The sequence below is a fragment of the Diadema setosum genome, chromosome 4 (genome assembly GCF_964275005.1).
Source record: "Diadema setosum chromosome 4, eeDiaSeto1, whole genome shotgun sequence".
Classification (NCBI taxonomy): domain Eukaryota; kingdom Metazoa; phylum Echinodermata; class Echinoidea; order Diadematoida; family Diadematidae; genus Diadema; species Diadema setosum.
In genome coordinates this window covers 20,214,360-20,234,208 of record NC_092688.1, presented here as the reverse complement: position 1 = coordinate 20,234,208, position 19,849 = coordinate 20,214,360, and the positions used below count along the sequence as shown (strand labels likewise).

The following is a 19,849-nucleotide window of genomic DNA, read 5'->3' as shown; positions in this document are numbered from 1 at the left end:
AGTATCTATTTATTATCTACCAACTCAGTGAAATGTTATTTTGTAAAAGTGTGTCTGCTTGCTTTTATTGTTATTGTTGTACACTATAGTATATTGTGTCCAAGTGTTCTATATTATGCATATCATCATTACATTACTTTGAACAAATAGATTATGAATAGAATGATTATTTTATAGCATGGTTATAGTTGTAGCACATGTCTTTGTAACCCTTCATTTACACAACGTGTAAATTCTGTTTGGTACCATCAAGACATCCATAACTGTGTGTTTTGAAATAAAAGATTACATACATGTATAGATGTTTATCTGTTTATTTGTATATTTGTGAATGTTATTGTCTTAGAAATGAGATTTACAAGTGAGTGGCAAGGAGATTCAATGTCTGAACTTTGTTCCCAAACAATCATCCCATTGTCCAAAGAGTACTTGAAATCCATGATTGGATAGCCTGAGGCTTGAGGTCTGGTGATTTCTCAGCTGTCATCTTGATTGCTGGTCCTAAAACAGGTCTAATTCATTAGTCATTTCAGAGTGATTGAAATGTCCATGGAGTGGTTCCTTCTTTGGGATCAGTACTCATCCTGGCAAAAGATTCTTCATAGTTGACCACAAATCACTGGATATTCCATATTTGCTATCTCTCTCTCTTGCATACATGATATTACTGTACTGAGACTACAATGTAGCATTTTGGTTTTTGTGTTTTGTTTGTTTCTTTTATGTTTGCTTGGTGTTTATTGTTGTTGTTGTTTTTTTTCCCTTATTCACAGGGAGAGGAAGGCGACAGCCCATTCGCAGGAAACAGTCCAGCAAAAGCATTGTGGGAAGGGATAAGCAGGTATGTCACTTCACACGATGCACATATAGCTTGGTTGTTGTTGTTGTTTTTTTTTTTTGTGGTTGATAATTGCACGAATTCGAAATAAGAAATCATGCATTACTCTGTATATTAAAGTATGAAAGAGTTATATTTTGTAATACAGTCAAACCTGTCAAAAGTGGCTCCCCAAGGGAGACGAAAAGAGTGGCCATTATGGACAGGTTGCCACTATAAACAGGTGGTCACTATGACAGGTTTGACTGTATTGGATAATGCTAGCAGTTACCGGATAGCAATAGCCAAAAGCAGCCAGGATATCTGCTCAATATCATTGTAAGTTACTACATGTACATTAAACTTGCTTTCCCCATTTTCAATTGGCCATTTTTGGAGTTGTCCATTCAGCAATCTTTCTGTAAATATCAGCAACAATTCAGCCTAGAAATCTAAAACTTGCAGCGAGATACATCAATTTACTCTATAGTTATCTGTTTTTTTAGTTTTCAAATTGCATTCATAATAATGAAGGAGTTAATATTATTTTGCAAAGATTTTGAAGGTGAAGATAGTGTGACCTAAAATCAGGAAAAGCAAGAATATTGGTGGCCCTTGGTGTAAATTATGAAAATTGACAGTGGCTGACATTTCAAAATTTGAGCATCTCAATTACCACATGACAAAATTCTAATGCCTATAGAAGGAGATCTGGAAATATGGGCATTTTCAGTTTGCTTGGAAGCATTTTTTCTGCACTTGCAAAAAAGTTGGCCATTGGTATAATTTCTAAAAGAGCACTGGTACTAGAAAAAAAAAAAAAAAAAGACATGCTGAAAACAACTCCAACTATAGTCAAGATTCATGAATAATAGGATTTGTCATACTTTTCCAGACAGGAAAATCATGAGGATTCGTATTTTTTAATTCAGATATCAAGCACTTGATAATTTTTGTCGGAAAGACACATACAGTTTTTTGTTTTTTTTTCAGCTTTCTTTTTCAGAGATCTTTTGCATGCTTGCACGCTTGTTGCTATGGTCTGCAAATACGCGTACGTGCTTGACAGCACTCTCACTTTCTAAACGTATTTTCTCAAATGCGTCCCTGCAATAGTTGTCTCTCTTTCCATAATATATGTGATACATGCTTTTCATCACTGAAGTACAACAGGTTATGTAACATTGGAAAGCTTGAAGCCTTTGTAATGAAATAATACCACCAAAAAAAAAAAGGAAAAAAAAAGAAAATGAGGATCCACTTAATCAACCTGTTGTGGGGACATTTCACATGAGAAATCTTTCTGTATAACCAGAAATGTTCATGTGCATTTCAATTTTGCAAATTTTGCGAGAGCCAAGATTCACAAACTCAAAATGCACACAAAAGTTCTTGTTAACACTATATGCATTGGATGCCAGTGGCTATTCCCAAAATTTCATGTCGCGTATATTTCTTGCTTGCTTTACAGTATTGGCTTAAGATTGATGACAGAGATGTGTTATTTGAGTAAACAAAGCTGTGACATAAGGATATTAAATCTAATACAGCAGTGGGATGTTGGGCCGTTGTAATGTTGGTTCATATTGTTGTTGGGTTTGTTTGTTTGTTTGTTTGTTTTTTCATAATTTCTTTTTGTCATACTCTTTCTAGTTGTGTTCATTGGATTATTTTCTGTGAGTCTGATGTATCATTTGATGAGTTTTTGAAACATATACATACCCTCAATTTGGTACTCAAAATTCAGGTTTTAGATGTCCTTTGACCCATGTTTTCATGGGGAAGTTTGCTGCAGAAATTATCATCTCGTCACAAGGTGAATGTACTCTTCGACACCTATGAATTACTGCATGTTATATTGAAGAAAGATAGATTGAAATTTTTACATTCATCATTAAACTCTGCACATACTCAGAAAGGAAGTAAGAATAGATAGATCTGGTCTCGCACGTAACCTTAGATGGTTGAGAATGGCAGTGGGCGATTTAGTACGAGCCAAAGTTAGCTCACTTTAGAAGCGAGCTAAAGTCATGAGCAGTATAAAAGGGGTAACAGTCAATGAGGGATATATTTATGTTTTACTACAAAGATATAGCACAAGCCAGGGAGGTGTTACAGAGATGGAGTGGCAACTCTTCGTAATTCATGCAAATACATGTTTGGGTTCAAGGCGTTACAATGGGATGTCTAGCATTCCATTGCGCTTTGAAGTCATGCTCGGCACCGCTCTAGTTGCAAGACGAAGTTCGGAGACGAAGAACGCATTTCACCTTTCGTAGAATTACAAGCTTTATTTCACCGCAAAATTTTAAATGAAATACTCGAATCGATTTAGAATAGTTTAGGAAAGAATTCACTATTATTAACATGTATTTCTAGTTTCTTCGTAATTCTCAAATTGAAAGGAAATTAAAATTAGGCCCTCTTAAAAACCTAATTTTTTCTAAAATGCGCACATTTCCGCATGTTAATTTTCTGTCTTTTAATAAAGGGATATTTTGATCTTTCAAATAAAGTACTCCGTTAAAGCGTGTTCCAGCGTGTTTTTAAACTATTTGCTGTTAAAATTGTGAGTTTTACACTGCATTTTGATTCGCTGCTCCAATTCAAGGTACACAAATTCATTGTTGCCATCACATTGAAAGAGAGAGCGAATTGCAGTAGGAGCAGATGTGAGAGCGCTAGTCCCGATTATTGATGCTCTCTTTTGTCAAAGCACATGGGTAACACCTGTACTTGAATGCATAACTTCTCGGCGGTGCCGCGCATGACTTCAAAGGAGAGCTTTAGTTGCCTCTCCTTCTCTTGCACCTCCTTGCACAAGCCATAAACATGTAGTGTCTTGGGCAAGATGGGTTAATGCCAAAGTGGTTATATACTCACTACCTATAGAGGGCAGACTATGTGGAATGTCTGTTAGCACAGAGTGTTGGTATGCCCTACCAAGTAACAGTGGACTTCACTCTGCATGCGTGTGCTTAGACAAGGCTCTTGTCCTTTTTTTGTGTCCATATCGGCCTTTTATGTCGCCCTCTTGTGTTCACTGTCCATATAAGCCCATGAAAAAAGGACAAGGCAGCTTTGGCACCACCTCTGGATCTAATGAGTTTCATTGTCCCAGCCCATTGGCCTGTCTGTCATGCGCACCTTGTCCAAATGTGGCTTGTGCGTAAATGCCCTCTTCATGCTTTTACGTGCAGTAGGTCACACTTGGTACCGTTGACAAGCACTTCAGAGAGCCAATGGGAAATGTTCCTTTAGGGCTTTAGAACTTGTAACTTCCCATGCATATCATCTGCGATGCAATCTTGGTACAAATCATCCAAAATATACCGGGCAGTATTTATGAAGCTGCCCTTTTTGTTTTTGAGCTGCAGGGGGCATTATTGCTTATTGGGAGGACGGAAAATACCACCTGGGTAGAGGGCTAGTGTGTGCTCTGCGCGCATACTGTGAGTCTGCACTGGTACCGTGGCTGCTCCATGTCTAACGCTGCATGCTTGTATAAAGCTAGAAAGGAGCTCTGTCAGCCACCATGAGGGACAAGCCCAGCGTCTCGCTCCGCACGCTCAAAGCGCAATTGTACAGGGTCTATTGCAAGTTAGCACTCTATTACCCACTTGTTTATTACCTCTTTCATTAAATGCTCTATGTTGTATGATTTTAAAGTGTTCTCATCTATTTATTTACCATTTGCAGATGAAAAGCTTTTTAGTGCTGCAATATAGTTCTTAAATGCAAGTTAGGAATAGGAACAACAAATGTAAAAATTTGCATTAAGTATTGTTGAATATACCAAATCTGAACAATAGTAACGATAAAAATGTTTCTTTAAATTCATGAAATTCTTCCGTCGAGATGTTTTCATTGCAACTGATTGACAAATTGCCCTACATCGACGTAAATAAGCACTGAATTGATCAGTGTTTTAGTAGAAGCCATGATAAAAAATCATGGGCGTACATACTCGAGCAGGATTCGAACCTACGATCTCCTGATCACCGGACAGGCGTCATCTCCACTAGACCACCGAGCTTTCGCCCGACAGCAAGTGTTGGTTCTAATCCTTATAGCATGCAGCGGGTACTGCTTTGTTATTTAAATTCATGAAATTCTTCCGTCGAGATGTTTTCATTGCAACTGATTGACAAATTGCCCTACATCGACGTAAATAAGCACTGAATTGATCAGTGTTTTAGTAGTAGCCATGATAAAAAATCATGGTTCGAATCCTGCTCGAGTATGTACGCCCATGATTTTTTATCATGGCTACTACTAAAACACTGATCAATTCAGTGCTTATTTACGTCGATGTAGGGCAATTTGTCAATCAGTTGCAAAAAATGTTTCTAGAGGAAACTGTATACAGTTATATGGTTTATTGAGAAAAATGGTGATGTCTCTTTGTATTTTGGGCTTTATTGCAAAATTTTCATATGGTGGGATGTTTTGTGATGCAACTGACTTAACTACGAACTAAAACTACTACTCCCAATGGTAAAATGTACCTTGAAAATGATTCCCAGAGTAATTTGAGATATCAGGGGACATGTCAAAGGACATTTTGATATCTGCAGTGGTTTGGAGTAGTATCATGTTTTACATTGTTTTGTGTGGATGTTGTAATTTTTTGGGATGACCAGTTTCCCTTAGAGTTAGAGCTGACCCCACCCCTCCCCATCCTTGTCAGCCCCCCCCCCCCCCCCAAAAAAAAAAAAAAAAAAAACAGGTCAGTGCAAGCCTTGATGTGTGATGGAGGGAAGTGGAGGAAGCAGATTTTTAGTATTATTGAGTGCATGCACATGCAAGTAAACATGACATTAATTACCACAAGATATCAAAGGTAAGTCCTACTGTTTACCATTGGGAGCAGTGATTAAAAAAATATTATAGTTATTATTATTATTGTTGTTATTATCACCATTCTTATATACATGTAGCGCATGATACCTCCTTTGATGTCGCATATTATCTCATTTATACATAGCCTACAATAGTATAGGCCTATGTGTACCTGGTAGGTCAGTTGTATCACAAAACATCCTGCCATATAAAAATTCGCAATAAAGCAATGAATTGAGATATCACTATTTTTCTCAGTAAACTGTAACTGTAGATGGTTCATTAGAGAAACAATTTCATTACAACTATTGTTTACATTTTGTATATTTAACGATACTTAACATCGTTTATACTGATCAAAATGTGTACATAGGTTGCTTCTGTCCCTTACTCACATTTTAGAACTAGGTTTTTGTTTCATCTACAAATGGTAGATAATGCCCCAAGAAAGACAAGTGTAGCAACCCCCTCCCATCATAATGTTTACCAAAGTACAGGTTGGAGCCAACTTCAACCTGCAACCAAATCATAGCATAGCAAATAAACAAGTGATCTGTCAACTACCCACTGTATTATGAGAAAGAGTTCCCACCTCCCTGGAAAGAGAGAAAGGAGAGAGAGAGAGAGAGAGAGAGAGGGAGAGAGAGAGAGGGAGAGAGAGAGAGAGAGTTGATGGAGGAGGAAATGCCACACTGTAGTGTAAACAAAACATCCAACAAACATCCTGAGCCCCTCCGTAATCCCCACCCAATCCCTGGGCTAATTAGAGTGTAAACAATGGCTGATTATGAATGGGCCATCACACTGGGGGAATGTTCCCAGGCCCAGCCAGCAAGATTCTGCGGCATTGACTTTTACTGCCTGATGACAGGTTCATTGACCCCCTTGGGGGGGGGGGGGGGGGGAGCTGTGGGGTCTGTTCACATGGGAGAAACACTGCTGTTTGCAGAGCTGCCAAGTCACCCTCATTCTGCAGGAGTCTCCCTGAAAATGTCGAAATCTGTTCATGTTTGAATAAGAGAATGTCAAAATCTCCCTGATTTGGGAATTATTTTCGCCAACTGAAATGCATGTAGCACACAGACATCTCCCTGATTGCTGTGTGGAATCTCCCCAATTTGGATGTGGGAGTGTAATTGGCAGACCTGTGTTTGTGATTGTAGTAGAGGTATCCTGTGTGAATGCCGCAGCAAATGGAGAAATCTCCATTATTTTAATCAGCTGCTCAGTCCTTCAGGTCAGTGGATAAACTGGCTGTGCTTTCTTCTAGACACCTGCATTATATAATCCGTTACAGAAATTCAGACTGCTAATGCCCCGAAGACCAATTTAACTTTTGGTGCCAAGCAAGTGATGTTTTGTTATGATTGTAATTATTGACAATCTTCATAGATCATGAGTACTTAGGGTAAAAAAAAAAAAGTCTGAGTATCTTGCTTGGCATTTAACATTACCTTAGTAAATTTACTGTCAGTAGTAGTAATACCAAATGTGTGTTTATTTACACATGACAGTGCAGTGATGTTAATGTTTGCAGGGTTCAAACTATTTGGCATTTCTGTCACTCCCTTTTCATAATGTTAATCAAATAACAATTTAAGCTAAAAACTTGGTCTTTGTGTGCAACATTGTTTTTGTTTGTTTTTTTAGGGGGAAATTCACCTCATGTGATTGCAATGATGAGAAATACACAGATTGCACAAGAGTGTGGAATTTGTAGAATTTGTGTAGAATTCTAATGACTCTTTCGACCCTCCCTCGGGGTATGAGAGTACAAACAAACAAACAATATATAAATATGTAACAGTATAACAGACCAGTGAGTACAATTTGTGTAGATTGTTCATAATGACACAAAAGATATAAAAGATTATAGGCTCATAGTGTTTGATAATACAAACGTGAGTGAAAGAAAACGAGAAAATACACAGACCATCTACGTGTAAATGACAGTCTTTTGCAAGCGAAGCAAAGCAGACTGTTTCTTTATCCTACTGCTGCAAGTACAGATGTGCAGATCCACTTCTGTTTGTACTATCTATGGTGCTTGAACCTTTTTTTTTTCTAAGGATTTTGAATATTGAATTTTTTAGATTTCAGTAATAACAATATTTAGATTTGAAAGACAAGAGATCATGAAATGCTGATATATTTACAAATCGTACAGGAAAAAAAAAACACAAACTAAAACCACTCTTGTGGTTCCAGACTACACAAGCAATGACAACATTGGCCAGATATCAAAGTTCTTCCACAACCTTCATTTGCTTGTGGATCAATCAAGAAACTGGAGCCAGAATTCTATTGCATCATTTGGTGAGATGAATTCTAGCCATGAAACCGACCCTGTTTTCACTCGGTGGTGTAACAAGCATGCATTGTTTCTTGAGGGGTGGGGCATGAAAGGGGATAAGTTCAAAACAAAGAGCTCCCGTGTGAACCAGCTCTCCTTGAAGGTGACAGTCACAAGTTTGTCATTTGTGGTTACCAGATACCAAGTACTTGTAGCTTCTCTTATCAATCCCCCCTTATCTCCCCTCCCCCCCATATCTCCTCCCTCCCCCCCCCCTCCCCCCATATCTCCTCCCTCCCCCCCCCCTCCCCCATTACACACACTTTGTCTCAACTCCACCTCTTCTGGGTTCAAGTTCAAGTTCCCATTCTCCCCCTATTATGTTGGTTGACTCACTAATGCACCATCACCTTTCTCCTTTCTTGTAATCTGTTCTGTGCATGCTGTCCTGCTTATCCTGTTATTTTCACTTCACATGATGGACTCTTGTTGCCTTTATGACATCATGTGTGGACAACAATGTAAGAAAATTCAACATGCTTTCTCTTTTCTAGCATAATAAAAGAGCACTTGACTGACCGCTTTCAGAAAGCAGGGGGAATAATAACGATCCTTGCCTTAACATAATAGATAAAGCATGTCAGTATCAAGTTGGTAGAATTTGTGATTTTCATGAAAAAATGAATTTTTGTGGAATTATCTTTGTTTTTTATCTAGTGTTGTCCACTCACACATGACGGTCATGAACTCTAGTAGTCTCCTCATCCAGTAATTACACCAAAACTTTAAAAATTCATCACTTTTGCATCGAATGTCCGATTTCCCACAAACTTTCACTGATGTGTTCTACTAATGTTGCTGCTTTCACTCAATCCACATTGCGCTTTGGGTTTTGGTTTCCTTTAATGTATCCTTTTCAAAGATGCCTTCCTTTGTTCTACTTTCTCTCCCTTTTCTGTTTGTTTGTTTATTGTTTATTCATTTTCCATCTGACAAGATGGCTGGATAGCCCATATTCAGCTACGTTAAGCTGGTCTTCCATGGGGTCCAGTTGGATGTGAGGTGGGACCACTTCACCGGGTTAAACACCCTGCTCTTTGCGATGAATGAATGAAGCGGGATCTTTTACTTGCATGAGTTGTTGCTCTCTCATACACGGGACCTCCATTTTATGTCCTATCCGAGGGACAGAGTGTTTTGCCTCTTGCTAGAGGGGACGGTATGTTTACACACAACATTGCTCAGTCCAGACTCGGGTTCGAACCCGGGCCGCGTGATCGTGAGGCAGACGCGCTACCGACTGAGCCAACTCACGTGTCTGCGTGACTTTTCCCTTTGTTGTCAAGTTTCAGGTTAAAAATTGGGAAGATCGGCTTCTCTTCTTCTGCAGTAATTTGATTGCTATTGCACTGGTTTTAGGGGTATACACATGTCAGTACCAATTCCCTAATATTATGATTATCTGCATGTCAATGTCATGTTCCATACTTCATAGATTGATACAGAAATAAAACGAAATATAAGTAATAGCCCTTTAAGAATTGTTTGTTTGATTGATATTGACCGACAGTGAGATCGATATAGCCACTCTCATAGTCGAGTACTGTCGCTGCTTTGTACTGGAACCACTGCTGCGCACTTAGTGCCAATGACAAGCACAGCACAAATTATTGACATCATCTCACGAACTGACTTAGAGGAAATCCACCTCAAAATCGAATAAATTTCAAAAGAAAGAAAAAATTTTCCCTACAAAACTATACAAAATGACAAAAATTGGATAAGAAATAAAGAAGATATGACATTTTGAAATTTCACATTTTTTTTAACACACATCTTGACCAGTTGTTATGAATATTCAAATTAGCAAGTTGATGATGTCATGCTGTCACAATTTTTTATTCATTTTGTATACAGAAATGACAAAAATCTCAAATTTTAGCTGTATAGGCACTAAATATTAAACTTGACTTAAAACGACCCAAAATAAAAAAGAACAGATGCTAACTCTGATATATACATGTATCTTGGTATGGGAACATGCTTTTACTTGCATTAGCTAAAAATAACATTTCTTCAGAATTTTATATATGTATATTTAATACATAAAAAATTGTAACGCTATGCACCATCAACTCACTGTATTGAATATTCATAAGACTGGTCAAAAAAGGTTTTCTGAAAAAAGTTTGAAATTTCAAAATGTCACATCTTCCTTCTCTTATCCAATTTTTGTCATTTTGGTATCGTTCTGTTGGGAATGTCGTCCTCTTTCTTTTGAAGTTTATTTACTTTGGGGGTGGATTTCCTCTTTAAAGTTAAAAGTTATAGTCCACTACGATGATTGGAATACAATATATGTCCTGTCGTGTACATGCACAATAATGGATGAACGTGTGTTTGTTTTAAGTGAAATTTGGCACTGAAAATACATAAAAACAGGGGAAAAAAGATGTCAGCCAGTCCACATCCGGCGAGATCAATCCGAATAATCGAGGTCCTACTGTATATTCTCAACTATTGCCTACAAAATTAGTTGTACCATGAAGCTACTAAATTCATGGTTGTACCATGGAGGTACCTCCATGGTTGTACCATTTATGGGCCAGTATACAGAGAGAACCCTTCTTTGCCATTTTTTATATCAAGTAGTGGGAGTAGATAACATACTGGTGTGAATAGGGGCATGGTTGGCACATTTGGTCTGGGTGTGAGATTTATGGATGGTGCTGGCCAGAATCACACCTGATTCCTAAGAAATTAGGTGGATCGAGGGTCTGCTCAGAATCAATTTGACTCATAGCTGTCAACAGCACTGCTGAATCAGTCAGGTCATGGGGTCGTTTTCTATCTTTTTTCATTTTTTTTTTTTTGGGGGGGGGGGGGAGTTGGGAGGGTCAGTGTGTTCAATCATGGACCTACAGTGTAGATCCATGGTTCAACCAAAGCTACTTTCGTCTTTGAAGTGATTAGATTTATTCCCCCTGTTCAGGTGCAAGCCAGTTTATACCAAAACTTGATTAAAAAAAAACCAATGTATAAAGAATTATTGTTTAGCCCACATCCCGTTCAGACACTAATTTCGACCATTCCAGAAAACGTCGTGTAATTGTGCAGTTTCTCACTGCGCATGTTGTTATGGTCATGAGTAAGCCCCGCCCAGTTATACCATTCTGTGGTTGCCATACGTTCAGATGCACAATGGACACGATGGAATGCTAATTCATTAACAAGTTCTAGTTAGGTGATCCGAGTATCCTCTCGGATCACCTTCTGTATCTGTACTGATTCTTTATTCTTCTTCTTCTTTATTTCTTTATTTCTCCCCAAAAGTTGTGCAGAGGTTAGCTCAGAAAGTTCTCTGCCTATCAATTTCAAAATTATACCATATATGCATCATGTCCTAAAGACAACAAATCTAATGCATCATTGTGATCAGTTGACCGTGACGTCACTATGACGTCATTATATGAAAACACATTCTCAATCATATCTCATTAATGGAATATAATTTTTCAATGAAATTTACGTCACATATATTTCAAATTATGCGCATTCTACTCATGTTCTCAAAATTCAATTTTCTCTTAAAACGTGCGCGTACGCGCGCGTTGAAATATTTGTATGCTCCAATCGAGCTCAAATTTTTTTTGCACACGTTTCAGACCATTTGGAACATTTTTTGAAAAATTAAAAAAATTGGACGGACGCGTACGCGCGCGCGCATATACGCACGCACAGCTCATATGCAATTGAAATTTCCAGTTTTTTCACTTTGATCCGATGTCTGAAATGTAAAGGAATATTCATACCAAGTTTCAAGTCAATCCGACTCAATATGACGTCATACGGGCCTGTCAAAGTTGAAATTCCGCGCGCGCGTCAATGGCGATATACAGTGCAACTATGCCAAAAAACTGCCAATTTTAAATCTGATTTTACTCGTCAGGATGGACGGTGACCCCCCATTTTCTGTACATATTTTGAAAGCTGATGAGTTGTACATGTCATTTCATGGGGTGGCAATACTGACAAAATGATTAAAAGATATCAAATTTCTTAATAAAGTAAAAAAAAGTAAATTTTCAAAATGACGTCATCAAATTTCAAGTTTATTCGAGCGCATCTCACTAGTCCTTTGTCAATTTTCACCCAGATTTCAGTATGATGTAGCTTATTTAATGTTCTTTTAAACATAAAATTACAACATTTTGATTGGATGACGGTATCACCTCGTAAAAATGGATTGAAAGTAATCTTGTCAAATTTGACCAGTTTACGTGTTATCTCTATGGGAGTGCAGTTTTTCTGGAAATGAAAATTGACATGACTATCTTTATCGAGCACTAGCTCACTTACCCTTCGGTAAATTTCTCCCAGATTTTAATATGTTGTAGCTGAGACTTTACGCTACCGTAAGTGTGCCCTTTGTTTTTTCATACGATGTCGGGATCACGTCAAAAATTTTGGTTGAAATTCAGGCTTATCTTCTATGTATTGAGATATTTCTTTCTTTCTGCAACTTTCTTTGCAATAACTCAAGAAAAACGGCCTTTATCACTTCCATATTTTGCACATGTTTAGTTCATGTCACGTAAATCATTTCATAAAATAACAACTACTTGATCGGACACCATCTTGGGTATGTAAATTAGGGTCAAAGGTCATAAGTGTTTCATCCTGTATCTTAGTGAATACATGTCCTATCTTTCCCATATTTTGCACACGCAAAGACCATGTTACAAGGATCATTTCACAAGATAACTACTTTTTACTCAGATGCCATCTTGTCTGTGCAAATTGAGGTCAAAGGTCATATGTACTTCTTTTTGTATCTTCGTTATGACGTGTTATCTCTACGGGAGGGAATTTTTTTAAATGTGAAAATTGACGTGATTGTCTTTATCGAGCACTAGCTCACTTACCCTTCGGTGAATTTCTCCCAGATTTTAATATGTGGTAGCTGAGACTTTGCGCTATCGTTCAGTTGACCTTCGTTTCTTCATACGATGTCGAGATTACGATAAAAAACTTGCTTGAAATTAAAGCTTATCTTCTATGTATTGATATATTTCTTCTTTCTGCAACTTTCTTTGCAATAACTCAAGAAAAACACGCCCTATCACCCCCATATTTTGCACATGTTTAGTTCATGTCACGTACATTATTTCATAAAATAACAACTACTAGATCGGACAACATCTTGGGTATGTAAATTAGGGTCAAAGGTCATAAATGTTTCATCTTGTATCTTGGTGAATACCTGTCCTATCTTTCCCATATTTTTCACACGTACAGACGATATCGCGAGAATCATTTCACAAAATAACCACTATTTCATCAGATGCAATCTTGGGAGTGCAAAGGTGGGTCAAAGGTCATATGTGCTTGTTGCTGTGTCTTCCTTATAGTGTATACAGAATTTGGTACCTAACATGGCAGATATGACTCCCTTTGCTAAATGAGAATGCAAACATCACACGGCCAATGTCTCTAAACACAGATGAAACTTGTATGGTCATGCCTACTGCGATCAGGACTCGAATCATTGATTAAAAAAAAATCGGATCACCTTAATTTGTCAGTGATGACAAATTACAATCTCTAGTTCGAAATGATGCTGTGACCGTCGTTTTGCTTTATATCTTTTCATTATATGTCGTTTTGTTAGTCAGCGTTCAGACGTGTAAATTCATTGTATAGCTATACCATTCTGATATAAATTTTTTGTGTCTGAACACCTTGTAAGTTACACTGCAAGCCTACAGTATCCCCCAGTCAACCTCACATATTAGGCCCGTTCACACACAAGGGAAAAAGTGCGATTTAAAAATTGATTTTCTTATCGCGATCAAAATTTCAAAATTTTTTCCAGTGTGGACAGAAAAATCTCACTAATTACCGCGATCCTTATCGTTATTCAACTCGCACTATTAGTGCGATTTTTCAGAATAATCGCGATTATTTTGCCAAGCGTCATGTGTGTGAACGCGATCGAGATTTGGAAATCAGTAGTTTTAATCCCACCGTTCGTAGCGCGTGCGAAACTCTATTGGGACTGCGGGGTCAGTCTTCGGTCATGCAAGATTCGCGCATGCGCAGTTTGGCCACTGATCGTTCTTTCCTTGCTGCGAAGTGCGATTTTCCCTGTGTATGAATGGTCAAAAAAAAAATCGAAATTTGGATCGCGATTGAAATTTCGATTTTCGTTGTTTGTGAACGGGCCTATAGTCTGGCTCTGTCCCTTTTCCTTGGTTCGATATTTTGCCAATTGCGACAAACCAGGGAGGTGAGAAGAAAACCAAGAGAAGGCACAAATTTTCTGATTGCAATAAACATGAGACTGCGCATCAATTTTTTCTCGCATATTGCAGTTCTCGGCATATTGCAATCCTCGGGTGTCACGCCCTCTTTTGACTTGTTGCATACCACTGAATCACCGCTACGAGTAAAAAGAATCCAGAAGCTAGACTAGCTCACATGGTGTGAGAGCTTCTTGTGCATGCCATGTGAACTTTTTTTTTTTTTTAATGGAAAAGAGAGAGAGGAGGGAGGAAGGGGAGGGGTGGGGAAGGGGGAGTAGGGAGATGAGACTGGAAATGTAGGAGGAGGGAATTGGCTTGAGCATCCATATGTGTTGAAATTTCTAGAATTATGTTTCTGTTTTGTCAGGGAGGGCTTTGCATGTCTCTCTCATGATTGATGTTCTCAGACATTAGCATGGCAGATTGTTCTCATGTGCTCCCTGAAACCAGGGAGGTGAGACACCTCCCACCTCCCTGCTCAAACCAGGGAGGTGAGACTGCTCAAACACAGATCTTCACTATTAAAACAGACACACAAGAAATGAGTACCTGTACAAGCATACACATGTCGTAAATTTCCATGATGTACGTCCAAGATATGTGTCACTATTACTCTTAGTCATGTTGCAGTTTTTGTCTCTTTCTTTTGTTATCCTAACTGCAGGCATCAGCCAAGTCTAATTCAAATGTCCAGTAAGTTGTTGGGTTTTTTTTTTTTTTTCTTTTTCTTTTGCTGTTAGAGAGTGATATTGTGTGACTATAAAGGGATGGTATAGTTTTGGTTGAGGTGCTGATTCAGGTTTTTGACTTTTTGCAAGATGATGACAAACTTCTCAATATATGAAATATTAAGAAAATACAATTGTAAGAAGAGTTCTTTGATGAAAATCAGTCGTATATCCAAATACAAAGCAAAGCAAAGAGGTACCAATAAAAGGTGGGTTCAATGAAACTTAAACCCACTGTTCCCATTTAATAACAACATTGTTATTTCTTTTCGGGGAAAAGGAGCTTGATTCAACATTGTATTCCTTTATTTTTTTATCATCGTTTTTTTTTTTTAGCAACCTGCTGATAACAATGTTGTGTGGAAGATGGGTGAAAATTCCTGGTCGTGCATTATTTTCTCCCAGTTATTCCTATTTACTAAATGTTAGGGTTGGCTGGTATGCATCAAGTAGCATCAGTCCACCAATAGGGAAGTTATGGCCATTTGCAGGTCTCACTAGATTCCTATATTAGATATTCTTAGTCCTCAAGACCTCAGCAGCTTTTTATTGTTAACCCTGATTATGTCAAAGCACTCTGCCTTTCTTGCATTTCCTGTCATGATTTCTTTCTTGATACTTACAAATGAGACCAGCATCAATCATATCTCATATTACTAAAAAGATAAATAATATCAAAAAAAGGATTTTTTTTTTAAATTGAATATATCATGCCATAGGATATTGTCAACCATTGCAAAAGACAGCATTGCAACTTTCTGACATTTCTTGTCCACGACACACCCACCACTGATCTTTTAGAATCCATCGCAAGAAGTGGGATGCCACACGCTCTCTGCGCTTCAACCAAGATACTCAGAGGGAAGAAGGTAAGTGAATGCAAACGTTTCATGTGGCGTGGGATAGAATTACATGGAGGGCATAGAAAGGAAGGGTTAGACGTTATCAGTTTCCATCACCTGTAAATGTACTTTTACAGAAGAAGAAAAAAAAAAGAGTACACATTGTACGATATATGGATAGATAGATAGATAGATTGATTGATTGATAGATAGATAGGTAAATGTAAAAGTGGAAATTTTTTGCAGTGTGGATGTTTTTGCGGATTTTATACAATATAAAAGTAGCGTGAAAATAAAAACACAATTTTTTTTTTGTATCAGCTGTATGCCATACATTTTTGGTTAGACATTGTACATGGCAGCTTCCCAAGTAATAAAAAATGTTGTTCTCATGCAATCCTCTCATGGATATTTCCGTCTGTAGTCATTTTGGTCATTATGTCGTCTGAGTACAAGGAAGCTGAATGGTACCCAGGTATTCGTCTTTGCCTGATTTCTGTCCCATTAGATCAGCTGCGTAGTAACTTCCTAGTCCAGCACTTGATCAAGATGAGGATCTCCCCGGGAGAGAAGCAGGAGAAGACCAAAGTCAAGGAGGTGAGTCCCCTCCCCCCCCCTCCCCCCCCCCCCCTCCCCCCCCCCCCCCCCCCACACACACACCTCACCCCCAACATCCCATTTTTACTTGAATGCAGCTGGCAATGCCAGGAGGATGCATAACAACCATGCATTTATCAGCTCACTTCTGGTGGAGAATTAAAGGACAAGTTCACCTTCATTAACATAAGGATTGAGAGAATGCAGCAGTATTAGTAGAACACATCAATGAAAGTTTGAGAAAAATTGGACAATCCGTTCAAAAGTAATGAATTTTTAAAATATATGTGCAATCACTGCTGGAGGAGAAGACTACTACAGTGTATGATGTCACATACGTACAACGATATAAGGAAAATAAAAAGAGAATTTCACAAAATTTGACTTTTTGAATAAAGCGCATATTTCTTCGACTTGTTACTGACTTATGTTAGGGGTAATATTATTCCCCCTGACTTCTGAAAGAGAGAAGTCGAGCGTTGTTTTATGATGTGAGAAAAGTGAGAATGTCTTGAATTTTCTTTATACTTTCTTTATATAGTTGTACTCATATGACATCACAAGCCATAGTAGTCTTCTCATCCAGCCGTGACTGAGTAGAAACTTCAAAAATTCATAACTTTTGAACGGATTGTCCAGTTTTCCTCAAACTCTCATTGATGTGTTCTACTGATATTGCTGCATTCACTCAACCCACATGTCTATGAAGGTGAACTTGTCCTTTAAGTCCAAACAACTTTCAGGAAGTTTTGGGCAGTCGATGAAAGCATGGCTGTTTTGATTATGTGGTAAGAAATGGGTTTTGGAAATGCTGAAAAAAAGTGCAATCGCAAATGCATTTGAGCTAGAAACGCGTTTCTGTAGAATTGAGAAATGCAAAGTCGTTTTGAAATGCATTTATGCCTGGACCTGCCCATGCCAACCACTGCCAACTACGCTCCTTGGTCAAACCAAGCAGTGGAGCTGCGCGGTGACAAGGCCGTCCAATTGACTGACGACAGTGCTGATAAACTCAACAACTTGAGAAACACGATCCAAGAGGCGTTTGCACACACGTTTTGATAGTTGGTATTTAAACTCGTTTCAAACATGGGGAAAGTTGATAAAATGCAGCCTTGGATTCAAAGTATTGAGTGGGCTTATTCTCCATGAACTACAATATCTAAACAGTGTATATTTCATAGTTACTCAATAGCACAACCTTGTTAGTGCCAGTGGAAGGAAATGAAACAAAAGAAGAATGGCCACGGCTGACGGTCGTTCGAGAAATGCTAATGGGTGAATAATTGGATAGATGGTGGAATGTCACTCGACCACTGGAAAGTTTAAGGTGATGACCATGATGTGATGGTGATGTAGCTTACTGGATGATACAAACTTGCAATTTGGCCATACAAAATGTTCATATTCATACATCCCATTATGAAGACAGAACACCTTTCTTCCAAGTTTTTCAGTGTGTCATTTGTCTTTCCTATATGTTTGAGCCTTCAAAATTAGCAGAAATCTTCTTCTGTCGCAAATAACTGACAAATACAATAAAAAAGTGCCGAAGATTTGTTAGATGTGTCTCAGGAATTTGTTGAGATTCATTTTCATACATGGTGTTAATATTCGAATATCTACGAATCTTTGTCAGACTGAATGCATAAATAGCCTTGCTGTGATGAGTTACATGTTAAGCCAATGTCACCATTTACTCGCCTTCATTGCAGTTTGCCGGAGGGATGTTCAGCAAAGTGGATGCACAATTCAGGGCCAGTATGCAAGTCACCAAGCCTGTAGGCCTGCAGCCTTTATCCAGGTGAGTAAGATGTCTTCCTTTTGAATGCTGCCTCTAGAGTTACCCCATAATGAGGAGATTATTTTTAACCCCAATTTATCTTATTGCTCAGGTGTGTGACCTGCCTGCGGAATATTGTATTAATGGATTTGTGGTATTAATTGACAAATAGTGCAAAATTTTTCATGCCAAAGTGAGATAACAGCTGCCTGAAATTTTCAACAGCTATCTTGCGGAGATCCATCCAGTTCAGTGTATGAAATTTAATCATGGCACTTTGATATAAAGCTTCCATTATTCTTTTTTATGAATGCTGTATTCTGGCTGTCTATGTCCAGAAAAGTGGATTTTACTGAGATTATGATCAGCATGTACTTTGCCCTCTTTCTTCCCATCTGCATTTCTCAGGACCAAAAGCCGCAACATTCAGAACAAGATGTCGTGATGGTTTCCCAAGTGCATCAGAGTTCATCATCTCTTCAAGGCAAAGCCGATTTCACTCTCGTTCCCTGAAAATAGATTTATTGATTGATTGTAATTGGAAAAGGGAATGACTGTACAATCCATGTTATGCAGGCAGAGGCTTTACTGATATTAGACATAAGATCCATGCATCTTTGACTTACGACGCACATAGAAATAGCACAGTATGGAACATTAGTTGTGTGCTTGCAAACTGGAAAGTGGCCCTAGTTGGCCTTGATATCAGTTCTGATGAACTAAGTCCCATCTGTATTTTTTCCAAGTTTGTGACTGGAGTCATATGTTTTTTATCTGCTCATAATGGGCCAGTTAGGTTAATGGTTTCCAAGTTTCCTGTCAAATGGTTTGATTTGTCCTTATAACACATGCTTGGGGCATGAGACACAGTTTTCGTTCGCTTGAATACATCATATTTTAGCATCAATGACCAAAACTTTGTCACAGTTGCTGATGGCCTCATGATATTCACTGTGAAACCAGAAACATTCACCTTTTTAATATGAAACTTTCGCCATTCGCCACAGGCATACAATGCATTGTGTAAACAACACTTTCGGGTGCATTTTACTTTCATGAATCTTGGCTCCTTGAGAATTTTGTGAAAATTTCATGCGTGCAAAATTATCTGGTTTTACAGTACTTGACCTGATTCCATTGGTTTCTCTCAATTCTTTGTGTGCCATGTGTTATGTATCTGGATTAACTATGAGTGTGAACACATACATGTTGACGCAATTGTAAGCTGTGCATGCGCTGTGCGAAAATATATGCTTCGGAATTGTAACCCTCTCAAGTGAAGACTTGTTTCTTTCGTCTCTGTACTTAAGTCACTTTAAAGGACAAGTTCACCTTCATTAACATAAGGATTGAGAGAATGTAGCAATATTAGTAGAACACATCATTGAAAGTTTGAGGAAAATCGGACAATCCGTTCAAAAGTTATGAATTTTTGAAGTTTTTGTGCAGTCACCGCTGGATAAGAAGACTACTGCAGTGTATGATGTCACATGCGTACAACATTATAAGGAAAATATAAAGAGAATTTCACAAAATTTTATCTTTTGAAAAAAGTACACATTCCCTTGACTCGTTACTGACATATGTTATGGGTAATATTATTCCCATTGCCTTTAGAGAGAGGCAAGTCAAGTGCTCTTTT

At 38.2% G+C, this 19,849-nt stretch overlaps 1 protein-coding gene across 1 annotated transcript in view; it reads left to right on the top strand.

Moving 5' to 3' along the window:
* The window catches only part of LOC140226991 (SANT and BTB domain regulator of class switch recombination-like), a 40,918-nt gene extending 21,444 nt beyond the window's left edge, over positions 1 to 19,474 (top strand). Inside the window, exons 19-24 of the mRNA XM_072307428.1 lie at positions 774 to 841; positions 14,922 to 14,950; positions 15,787 to 15,854; positions 16,336 to 16,424; positions 18,140 to 18,228; positions 18,616 to 19,474. Of these exons, the coding sequence (XP_072163529.1) occupies positions 774 to 841; positions 14,922 to 14,950; positions 15,787 to 15,854; positions 16,336 to 16,424; positions 18,140 to 18,228; positions 18,616 to 18,652 (380 nt within the window). The 3' untranslated portion in view covers positions 18,653 to 19,474. The remainder of the gene's footprint in view (positions 1 to 773; positions 842 to 14,921; positions 14,951 to 15,786; positions 15,855 to 16,335; positions 16,425 to 18,139; positions 18,229 to 18,615) is intronic.
* Positions 19,475 to 19,849: the final 375 nt, after the last annotated feature.